General features: G+C 38.8%; 2 protein-coding genes across 4 annotated transcripts in view; one reads left to right on the top strand and one right to left on the bottom strand.

Moving 5' to 3' along the window:
* LOC137743669 (putative disease resistance protein RGA4) overlaps positions 1-11,445 on the bottom strand; it is a 57,583-nt gene extending 46,138 nt beyond the window's left edge. Inside the window, exons 1-11 of one of the 3 annotated variants that reach the window (XR_015953303.1) lie at positions 11,129-11,445; positions 10,090-11,045; positions 5,846-9,059; positions 5,542-5,721; positions 5,369-5,438; positions 4,524-4,876; positions 4,364-4,433; positions 3,540-3,696; positions 3,377-3,419; positions 2,728-2,818; positions 2,233-2,628 (exon numbers count right to left, since the gene is read on the bottom strand). Coding sequence is in view for 1 of the 3 variants with exons in the window: in XM_088679628.1 (XP_088535754.1) it covers positions 5,846-9,059; positions 10,090-11,045; positions 11,129-11,303 (4,345 nt within the window). In the remaining 2 variants the exon portion in view is untranslated. Of the gene's footprint in view, positions 1-2,232; positions 2,629-2,727; positions 2,819-3,376; positions 3,420-3,539; positions 3,697-3,782; positions 3,921-4,363; positions 4,434-4,523; positions 4,877-5,368; positions 5,439-5,541; positions 5,722-5,845; positions 9,060-10,089; positions 11,046-11,128 lie in introns of those variants that run through there. The other 2 variants (XR_015953304.1, XM_088679628.1) reach the window with 2 other exon arrangements.
* On the top strand, positions 482-2,011 carry LOC137743670 (large ribosomal subunit protein uL16). The gene is made up of 3 exons (XM_068483602.2): positions 482-1,070; positions 1,563-1,644; positions 1,748-2,011. Exons 1-3 carry the CDS (start codon positions 559-561, stop codon positions 1,817-1,819), a joined length of 666 nt encoding a protein of 221 aa, XP_068339703.1. The 5' UTR covers positions 482-558; the 3' UTR covers positions 1,820-2,011.
* Positions 11,446-11,818: the final 373 nt, after the last annotated feature.

Here is an 11,818-nt window from a genome sequence, read left to right as displayed (position 1 = left end):
CTTAAATCTCCCACTGTCCTATCATTTAAAGGGCCTAACACTTAAGCATGACATAAAAGCCACTTCTCCACTGTCTAATCGACATGTGCAGAGGAAGTGACATTCGATCACAGCTACTTGCATGGTTTTGTTGCATGGATCGACAGGAAGTGCACGGATCGACATGTACTGAGGGCACCACTCGACTAAAAGTGGTTAGAAAACACTTTAGCCGAGCTGTAGACCTGATAGACATTACGTCTCTTCATAGGCTTCTTTGCTTGTTGATAACGAACGCGTGGTTGAAAGTTAAAACGCGTGATAGATTCAAAGCCTGAAGAACATGAGTCAGGTCCAACAAGCAACCCAAAACATTGATTTGGGCTAAATCCACCGACCAGCAGACCCAAGGTTCCCATGACGCAAGCCCATACGCACATGCTCCACCATCGCCTTAGGGCATCCGATTTCAGAGACTATATATACAAACGCCAAACCCGCATTTCATCTTCTACCTGCTCCTTCTTTCTTCCCCGTCCAGAAAATCTAGGGTTTTGAAAACCAGCCGCTGCTGCTGCCATGGGGAGAAGACCCGCCAGATGCTACCGCCAGATTAAGAACAAACCCTACCCGAAATCCCGCTTCTGCCGCGGTGTGCCCGACCCCAAGATCCGAATCTACGATGTCGGCATGAAGAAGAAGGGCGTCGACGAGTTCCCCTTCTGCATTCACCTCGTCTCCTGGGAGAAGGAAAACGTTTCGAGCGAGGCTCTCGAGGCGGCGCGAATCGCCTGCAACAAGTACATGACCAAGTTCGCCGGAAAAGATACGTTCCACCTGAGGGTTAGGGTTCACCCCTTCCATGTCCTCCGAATCAACAAGATGCTTTCGTGCGCCGGAGCCGATAGGCTTCAGACTGGTATGCGCGGAGCTTTCGGGAAGCCGCTCGGGACCTGCGCTAGGGTTGCTATTGGGCAGGTGCTGCTCTCTGTTCGTTGCAAGGAAAGCAACAAAAGCCACGCTGCTGAGGCCCTCCGCCGTGCCAAGTTCAAGTTTCCGGGCCGCCAAAAGATCATTGAGAGCAGGAAATGGTATGAATTATCACCTCTGGTTTTTTTTTTTTGAGCTTATAAACTTAAACCCAAGATTTAATTTTTTATTTGTATGTTGTAATTTCTCTTGAGTTGTGTAGAATTGAAACTTTCTCTTGTCGTAAGTAGGGTACAGATAAACCGTATTATGTTGTAATATTGACATTTATCATGTTTTTGTTGAAATTTATGACTGTAATCGTTTAATTTTGGATTGTGAACTCTAAAACTCAAAACCCAGAACGCAAATTATGTTTTTGATTGTTTTGTATCATGGGTTCTGTAGAATTTGACCTTATTATGCTTCAAGTTGGTGTGGTTTGATTCATGGCATTGTAGATAATGTGTTTCGAATTCGAGTAGTTTGATATCTACTAGTGATTATGAATTCAAACTGGAATGCTTCCATGGCTTCGGTCGTTGATTTCGGGTCGTTTATGTTGATGAAATGTTTAGAATTGAACCTTATGTTGCAACTTTGTAACTTGTCAGGGGATTCACCAAGTTCAGCAGAGCTGACTATGTGAGGTTGAAGTCTGAGGGACGAATTGTACCTGATGGTGTCAATGCCAAGGTTAGTTCATTTCTTCCGATTTAGCATGTTTTATTGCTGGAATTGAGTTTGGTTTTCTCCTATTTCTTTGTACGAATTAGTGATCCATTTGTTGTTTTTGCAGCTCTTGGGATGCCATGGATCTTTGGCGTTGCGTCGTCCTGGTGGAGCATTCATTGATGCTGCTGTGAACTGATTTCATGTAATCGAACTTCCGCTAGGAATTGTATTCATGTAATCCAAACTCCGTTTTTGTTATGATTTCCGTTTATTAGATTTTGTGTTTAAGATGTTATAATTTTGGGCAAACTTATATTGGAGTTGTATTTCATATTTTGCGTAATTTCTTTCGGTTATATTCAATGTCACAAGAACTCTGTTCTTTAAACTATTTGTCTTGAGAGATCTATATTGCATCCTTGCCTCTCTTTGATTTTGTTACGTTGATATAATCTCCATCTCTGTTAAATTCTTCACTATTTACAGAAGATGTTAGCTTTATTGCACCAATCGACTGTTCGCATCTTGCAACTATCCTCACTCTCCAATGTCAGATGACATAAATGAACGGTTTATCATAAATATGATACAAAAATTGAACAATCGTGATTATAAAAATTTTATCGTGATTATACGTTGGGAGAATCCATGCAAGTGTTTTGATCATCCGGTTGAAAAGGATTTGGTGAGAAACAAAAAAATTGAAAATGGTTCAACACTTTCAGATTCACAATGCCACTAATCGAGAAACTCCACAGGTCCTCTGGTTCGTCGGAAGTTGTAACTCTCGATTGTCAATCCAAGCTAACGAAGAAAATGCCAGTTGAGAAGAGTTGCTGAATTAAAATCACAAAGAGAAACAAGTCTGGGCCTGTGGAACGAAGGATAATCCGCTGAAGGATGAACAATTAAGTCCAAATTCGTTGGCATCGTATATTTCTCAGCATCCCCACGAGACATTTGAGAAATTACATGATCCAACTTAGTGCCAACAGCAAGTAGAAGCTGCAGGAAAAAAAAATTACTATGAGTATTAACTTTCAAACTAATTCTGTACAGTAAAACAGAGAGCCTGATAAGACCGCAGCAGAAAAGCTCGCATACTGTGTAAGTTGCAATTTTGGCAGCATGAATCCCTCTCCTCTAGCATTTTCGTTTCCTATCCGGTAGAAATTTACATCGTCAACAGCATACCCTGCCACCATTGAGGCATGGTGAGTTCCATGAACAAAAAAAGCCCTTGAAGACTGGCATGAGTCATATCAAAGTTCAATGAGCTTGCTGCAAAATGAACATTTCATATGGCTACTCTCATAATAATATCACTCTTGATAATTTCAGCAATAAAATTGGTACTCAACAGTCATCAAGTTACTCAAGCGATATCAATTACAGACACAAAATCAACAGAATTCAAATCACTGTGCATATGATTCATAAATTACAAGTAGCCCCAAAATTCTCAGTCTAAAATCTTCATAAGAAAGCAATTACAGCAATTCTATAATTATATTAACATCGTTAACCTAAAAACAAGTCTCGAGATATTATAAACAATTTTCCTCATTGTGCAGGCACCAATGGAATAAGTAAACTGCAGGAGATGGAAGCAACAAATGTGATAAATCTACCACTACCATTGTGATCAGGATAAAAAATCATTAGCTTGCAATGGATGAAAGTATGAACTAATATCTCCAAGTAAAACAACAAACACCACATTGCTGGGAAAACATATCTTGTGCATCCGTACCTAGACTCTGCTTGCACCTACTGCACATTCGAGTAAGAGCGTCCTGAAAAAACACCATAGTATGCCAACAGAATTATATATGCCATTGGAAAGCACAGCATATGTATATTAAGTTAACTTAATTACTAGAAGAGAAAAGGGGGTGGGAGTCTGAAAAACTTACGTTGCTTAGTTCAGTGCGCAGTAAATTGGCGAGGTGTCGCATGGCTTTGACCCAACCACTCTGGTAAAGCCTTCACTCCCTCAAATAGTCGATACATAAAGCAGTTAAAGAAGTGAAGTGTTGAATTTGATGAGGCAGAGACTTGAGCAATGGCCACCTGTTCAAATGTAACGATTCAAGTTCCAGTGATCCAACTTGAACATCAGGATAGAAATTGAGCTCCTCCCAGAACCTGCCAATGGCCTTTTTTTTTTTTTTTTTTTTTTTTTTCAATTTCTTGCATTATTGCAGACCTTCTAGCAGATTTAAACTTTTCAACTGATAGTACAATGCTTGGAAATATCATATAGCATAGCAACTGAAGATTCTTTTACCTAATTTCTGCAAAAATGCAGGTATTCAAATCATTGTTCATAAATCACAAGTAACCATAAATTATATCAGCCCAAAATCTACATAAGGATAACAACAAACAAAAAGCAATTGCAGTAATTCTATATATTATATGAACATGGTTTTACATGACTACAAATCTTGGCATTACTCATCTAACACTACTTGGGCGCTGGCACTGTGTGATTAAACAAGATTCAATACTATGATGGATATTCAAGCTTGCGGTTCAGCACTCATACAGATGAACTAAATAACGTAAACATATACCTAACTTATGTTGCCGAAACTAAGAAAGATAACATGTAAAAGAGAATGCCCACATGGTACCACTAGAAGAGGCTTGCTAGCTTGATAAGGACTGTAACTTAAAGGTATATCATTGAGAAAGGAAGGTAGATCGAGAAAATTAATATTTTGTGCATCAGTACCTGGACTCAGTTTGCACCAATGAAGCATCCTGAAAAACACCACAGCATGCCAAAAGAAATATAGATGCCACTGGGAAACACATAATATATATAGTAAGTCAGAAGTCAACACTACTAAGCATTTAGAAGAGAAGAGGAGGTACAGATTTGAAAAGCTTACATGGATTAATTTCAATGCAGAAGTTGGAGCCCTGTGGAGTCGTTTGTACATACAACTGGAATAGAAATAATCTTGGAGAACTGTGGCCTTGCACACCATGAAATTTGGTAAGGTACTGCCTACCATCGATTCAACTGCTGTATGACTTAAAAAGGAGAAGTGAGGTGTTGAATTTGTTGAGGCAGAGACTTGAGCTCCTCCCAGAACCCACCGATTTCCAAATAACAGAGAGAATGGAGGCTGTCTAAACTTGGAAGACTCTCTAAATTCGGGATGTCTCTTATTGTCAGCGTCTCAAGAGAGAGTGGGAATTGCAGGCTTGAAAATTATTGAGTAATTGAAGATTCTTTTACCTAATTTTTGCAATAATGGGGTATTTGACATTTCATCAAGTTAGTCAAGGGATATGAAATAGAGATAAATAAATCAACCAAATTCAAATCACTGTTTATACGATTCGAAAATCTGTTCATAAATCACAAGTAACCATAAAAATATCAGTCCAAAATCTTCATAAGGATAACAATAACAAACAGAAGGTAATTGCAGTAGTTCTAAATATTATATGAACATGGTTTTACACGATGACAATTATTGGCATTACTCATCTAACACTAGTTGGGTGCTGGCAGTGTGTGATTAAACAAGATTCAATATCGTGATGGGTGATCAAGCTAGTGGTTCAGTACTCACACAGGTGAACTAAAGAAAGTTAAAATACTGATTGATGTTGCCGGAATTAAGAAAGATAACATGTAAAGGAGAATGCCCAAGGCCTATAAAAAGAGGTATATTATTGAGAAATGAAGGTAGAGCGAGAGAATTAATATCGTGTGCATCAGTACCTGGAGTCAGTTTACAGCTATCGAGCATCATGAAAAACGCCACAGCATACCAAAAGAAATATAGATGGCACTGGGAAACACACAACATATATAGTAAGTCAGAAGTCAACAGTAGAAGGTGTTGATGAATTAGAAGTAGAAGAGAAGAGGAGGTATGGGTTTGAAAATCTTACATGACTTAATTTCAATGCGAGAGTTTGAGCCATTTGGAGTCGTTTGTACATAAAATTGGAATACAAGTAATCACGGAGAAGTGTGGCCTTGCACACCATGAAATTTGGTTTTCCCAATACACATTTGTTGTAGTATCGCAAGGCGTTGCATAGCTTCAATCCAACTCTTGTCTCACAATACTGATCATTTAAAAGAAGAGGGAGAAGGATAAACAAATTATGTTATACTAGTTTAAATTTGAGTGTAGTACTATTGTAGAAACGTTAGCTCTATAATTTGATTTCAATAATTTAAAAAACTTACTGTAGATATTTGGAATGTGAGAAATCTTAGGCCAATCTGTGCCGCTGTCCCTCCTGCATCTTTCCTCTAAAAGGGGATGACATCCAAAAATTAATAGATTTTGTAATTTGGTGAGGCGTTGCATAGCTTGGACACTTGGTAAATTCTTCAGATTCTTGCAATCATCAATCCGCAGCCATGTAAGGGATGTAAGGCTACCCAACCATTCTGGCAAAGTCTCCACTCCCTCAAAACCCCGTATCTCCAATTCTGTTAGAGAAGTGAGGTGTTGAATTTGTTGAGGCAGAGACTTGAGCTTAGGCCAACCATACAACGTTAACACTCTAAGATGCATTAATGATCCAACTTCAAAATCAGGGAAGGAATCGAGCTCATCCCAAAACCCACCGATAATCAATGTCTCCAAGCCAGTGGGCCACTGTAGCCCCGTTGGCAGATATTTTAGGTTTCGCCAATTTACAATCCACAAATGATGGAGAGAATGGAGGTGGTCTAAACTTGGAAGAATGTGTAAATTAGGCATACCACGTATTGACAGATCCTCAAGAGAGAGTGGGAATTGTAGGCTGCTCACCCAACTTCCTAATCTTTCACAATTTCTAATCGACAAAGTACGGAGAGAATGGAGGTGGTCTAAACTTGGAAGAATGTGTAAATTAGGCATATCCTCTATTGACAGAGTCTTAAGAGAGAGTGGGAATTGTAGGCTGCTCACCCAACTTTCTAATCTTTCACATCCTCTAATCTCTAGTCGTCGAAGGGAGGTCATGGTGCGCAAGTCTGAAGTAGATTGTAGACTAATGCACTCCTCCTCGTCAATTCTGCTACTTTGGGCACAAAAGGACGCTATCTTTGGGCAACTCCATATCCACAGTTGTCCAAGACTATTGCAATCCTCCTCCTCAACTCTCCCACTTTTGACACCAAACCATGATAGCTTTGGGCATTCCCATATCTCCAATTCCTGAAGAGAGGGACACTGTTGTGGAAGAGCAGGTAAGCTTGCTAATTCACTGCAATCCCTGATTGTCAATTTCTGAAGAGAGGCGGTGAGGGACACACTACCTTTCATTTCAATTGATGTCAGACTGTTGCAATTCGTAATTTGCAATTCCATGAGAGAGGCCCATACACTCAATGGGCCTGATATTCCATTGCAATTCCGTATACTCACTTCCACGAGAGAGACCCATAAACTCAATGGGCCTAATAATCCATCGCATTCCTTTATACTCAATTCCTGAAGAGAGGTGCAGTTCTTTAACCCACTCGGTAGGTGTGACAATCGTCCACAATCTTCAATCTCTAATTTCTGTAAAGATGCCATGCCCTGTTCAATTTGAATCAACTCTAGACTAGGACATCCCTTGATAGTCAGTTCCTCAAGGAGAGGGAGAGTGTCTAGCCCATACGCCAAATGCCTCAGCTTTTTGCAACTCCAAATACACAATCTTTCAAGAGAACCGCAAGAACCGACTACATCTTGGGTAATACAAGTTAAATCATTGCAACCACTTATATCAGAGGATGAGAGATTATTATTCTTCTTCAAAATCCCAGGCGGCAAACAAGTAAGCTCCTTAATACCACTTATTTTGAGAGAAGTGAGAGTTGTTAATCCATTGCTTATTTCTTCTATTGGCGTTCTGCTATCACAGGAAGATATCTCCAACTTTTGGAGAAATGGAAAATGACTCGGAGCATTTCTCAATTTGGAACAATTTTTGACGGTCAACATCTCGAGACAAGGAAAAACCACAACTTTTTTTCTTGACGTTGTCGATGCTTGCATCCATTCATTTAGATTAGCACATTCAGAAACATATAATCCTTTTAGCGCTGGAAATAAAGTAATTATCTCCTCACTTGTCGTGGCTGCATTGTGGACAAGATCATAACCATAGAACTCAGCTCCAACACATTTCCAGTTAGCCATTCCTCTAATATTAAGCTCCGTAAGATTGGGTAGATGACCGAGCGGTGGGACTCCTTCACATTTGTCGCATCCAAGTAACTCAATCTTCTTCAACCCACTCATCATCATCATCCACGTTGGTAACTTATCGCCCATGAAGTTTATAATAGTTAAGCTCTCCAACCCAAGATGTGGTCGAAGGCCTTCTAGGACATCTTCCTCCTCGTTGTTGTCAGTTGTTGACCTATCTTTTGTCCAATGGAAGATTAAATGGCGTATTTTCGTCTTATCCTCTAACTTAGCTTTCTTTGCTTCTTCTCCATTCTTTACGTGCTCCAGATTACAAACAATTAATTGACCTTTCAATTGTTTCAAGCCAGCCAACTCTTCAATTCGACGACCAATCTCATTACCCACCGGAAAGTAACGTAATGTTTGAAGGCAAGTCAGCCGCCCTATCCCCTGTGGGAATTTGATAACCTCATCAAAATAAATATGTCTCAGGTTGATCAAGTTTTGCAGTTCTTTCGGAAACTCTTCAAGGGCACAATTCACTGCTCTTAATGTCTGAAGGTTATAGAGCTTGCCTACAGATTTGGGGAGTGCTTTGAATCTTGTTTTAGAAATGTCAAGATACCTTAAGTGTTTCAGCCTACCAACTGAAATTGGAAGTTCTTCAATATTAGCATTCCATAAATTCAAGACGCGTAAAGCTTTGAACCGTGGAAGAATGTTAGCAGGAACTTCACCGTTGTCGGCAAACAGTGACCGCAATTTCCAAGGACTTCTTGCTAGAATATCTTCCAGTGTAGAAGTAGAAACCCGAGCAACATGTCGAATCTCAAGTGTATTATCTCTGCCACATAAGTCTCCCATCAAGCTTTCAGATTTGGACACAAGTTCTGCCAGATCGTGTACACGATCGTGCATCTTGCATGTGCTAATAATGCCTTGATAATCCATTCTAGCATCTTGAAATAAGGAGCTCTGCAATAGAATATCAAAATATTCATTGCCTATTTCCTCCATATCTTTACTTTCGCCAGACGAAGGGTGGAGTAATCCTTGAGCCATCCAAAGTTGAATCAAGTTATCTCTTTGAATTTCAAAGTCTTTCTCAAACATTGAGCAATATGCAAAACATTGCTTCAATGATGGTGATTCTAAATTGTCAAAACTCAACTTCAAGACGGGCATAATTCCATCTTCTCCTTTCGGTAAGTTGTTCCATATTCTACTGTTTTTAAACAACGTCCATTCTTCAATGCTTTTTTTAGTGTGCAAAATGCCTCCCAAAATCTGTTGATTGGATTAGAGAGTTTCTATCACATAATGATCTATAGTTATCGTAGTTAACTAAAGTTGATGAAAAAAAGAAAAAGAGGGAATAGTTCTATTTAAATTCAAAGGTCTCCAAGACAATGCAGAAATAACTTTAGTCATAACTAAATATTTCATCTAATAATAATGTTGTTGGCTTAATTAAAAAAAAAAAAAAAAAAAAAAAAAAAGAAGAGAAAAAGACAGGACAAAAAAAAATTAAAAGAAAGAAAGGAAACAGTTTCTAGCTAGTTTCAAACTTTCCAAGTTGTCCTAAAACAATTTAAAAAATACATGACCTATGGTCATCTTCAACGCACATGAAAAAGTTGAAGTCAAATACATGACCTATGGTTATCTTCAATGCACATATAGAATTAAAGGAACTCCGAACGAATGAATTTTTATAGAGATGATCTTTATATGATTATTACGAAACTGTTTTTAATGATTACCATTCTTCAATACTTTTTATTTGTGCAAGAAGTCTCCCAAAATCTGTTGATTGGATTAGGGTGTTTCATAGGTATCCTAAAACAATGTAGAAAACAGGGACTTGTATAAAATAAGAAGTTTTTGCTTACTTAATTTTGAATCCCCTTGCCTAAAAACCAAAATCTAAGCCATGTGCAAAATGATATTAGCTTCCATTAATTATGGCTTTTGACGAAATTGCCAAAATACCCACTAGTTAAAACACGTTTTATTCTTGATTTGTTGGGGGTAATGCATTAATTTTTTTTCACTTTCTGCCTAGTTCAAATCAATAAGTTGCTAATTTTGGTTTTCAATAAGAAACTTTTAGAGAGACCACATTTTTGTATATCATCTAATGAGTAAGTAATGTGTGCATGAAAGTTTTTACTCCCTTTCGAAAACCAATCTATGCAAATTGTACTCTCAAAATTTGAACTCAATTCAATCATCTTGCAAATAATATAAATGAAAATATTTGTAAAGAATATGTGCAAATATCATGTTATATATGATACGTAATAATAGGACTCACCTTTGCAACCAACGGAACACCACCACAATTTCGAGCAATCTCCCTTCCTATTTTCTGGAACTCAGGAGCTATATGAGCACTGCTATTGGGGAAAGCTCTATCTTTCATGATGGACCAACACTCATCCACTGATAGTTTTCCCAGCTCATGTCTTGGAAGTAGCTTTTCTGCGATTGATGCGACGTTGCCACTGCGAGTAGTGACAATAATTTTGGATCCCCCAGAAGAATTGAGCTTTGACAAACAGTCCACCAAATGCTCCCATTTTCCTTTATCTTCGTTCCAAACGTCATCAAGTACGAGTAAGTATCTTTTATCTTTCAACTCTACTTGCAGGTTTGTAAGAATTGCATTCTGGTTATCTTTTGAAGGGGCTTTTGCCGAGTTAAGAGATTCTAAGATCTGAAGTAGGATGATATTGACGTCAAAAGTGTCGGATACACAAATCCAAATTTTTTTTTCAAAAAACTTGTGTATCGAATCCTCATTGTAAACTGACTTGGCCAACGTTGTCTTTCCGAGGCCTCCCATACCCACAATCGCCATGACCGCAAGATTTTCTTGATTGTATTTGGAGTCGGTCAAGGTTGTGACTATTTTTGACACATCAGCTTTCCTTCCAACGGGTATTTCATCTTTGCCAAAGAATGCGTTGGTTTGTCTGTCCCATCTAATCCCCCGAGAGGTTGCATCTTTATTCTTGGAAACTAGTCCAAGAAGAGATGCTTCACTCTTGAGATCCACCAAGGATGCATTGATCTTCTGAAATTTAGGCGCCATTTGAAGACGAAATGCAAGTGGATTGGAGAGTGAAAAGAAGTTCAGAACCTTTTTCTTCATATGGTTTTGGATTTCGACTTTACGCCGATAACCTTCGTACTCGAGTTCATCCAAGACATCCTCAGCATCATGAGCCACGTCTTTGAGTTTCTCCACCCATGCCTCCATTGGCGGATCTGTTAGAGAATGAATACAAGTTAAATACCTTGTCAATGTAGCATGTGTGTGCGGGCTTAGAGAATGAATACAAGTTAAATACCTTGTGGTTTGTCGGTAACATTATTCAACAAAAGTTCAATTTTAGTGAATGACTCTTTAAGCTTTTCGAGTTCAGCTTTGAAACCCCATGCAAATTTGAATTCTTTCTGAGCAAGTGAAAGCACCTTCTTCAGTATTCCCTCCGCAGCAAAAGTAAGCACAACTTCAGCTGCCATTCCTTCAATTCCCTGCAACTCAGCTAATCACAGTGTTTAATTTCTCTCTCGGGTACAAATTACAGTACAAGGGCAATGGAGGATGATATGGTAGACAACAAATGTTGGTCGGTTTAACTTTTTATAACGTGAAAAAGGCGGTGCATCCAAGAATTGGAGGATGTATTCGATCCTTTGCTTAGACTAGTTTAGTTCCTTCCTTCCGCGGTGCTTCCAAGTATCTTACATTTTGAATTGAATTCGTCCTTGTTGATCCTTTGCTTTAGACACGTCTAGTTTCTTCCTTCCTTAGTTCTTTCAAGTATCTTACGTTTTGAATTGAATTCGTCCTTGTTGGTGCCTTGAGTGTACCTCCTCCTCCTTTTCCTTGGGTGTACCTCCTTGTCTAGATTCTTATCGTGTTTCTGAATTTTCTCTCTAGTAGGGCAATACTTTTGCCTTCTAACTTATGAGAACTTTCTCATTCACTTGTTCTTTCCTTCCTCAATGCTTCCGAGAATCTTACCCTTTGCTAA

This window comes from Pyrus communis, chromosome 11, assembly GCF_041283825.1.
Source record: "Pyrus communis isolate YQ-2024b chromosome 11, ASM4128382v1, whole genome shotgun sequence".
NCBI lineage: Eukaryota > Viridiplantae > Streptophyta > Magnoliopsida > Rosales > Rosaceae > Pyrus > Pyrus communis.
Note: the sequence above shows the minus strand (reverse complement) of the source record. Positions and strands in the feature narration are given on the sequence as shown.

Coding starts and splice junctions, on each gene's coding strand:
- LOC137743670 (XM_068483602.2), top strand. CDS start 559: ATGGGGAGAAGACCCGCCAGATGCTACCGCCAGATTAAGAACAAACCC. Junction 1,071..1,562: donor ATCATTGAGAGCAGGAAATG/GTATGAATTATC, acceptor GTAACTTGTCAG/GGGATTCACCAAGTTCAGCA. Junction 1,645..1,747: donor CTGATGGTGTCAATGCCAAG/GTTAGTTCATTT, acceptor TTGTTTTTGCAG/CTCTTGGGATGCCATGGATC.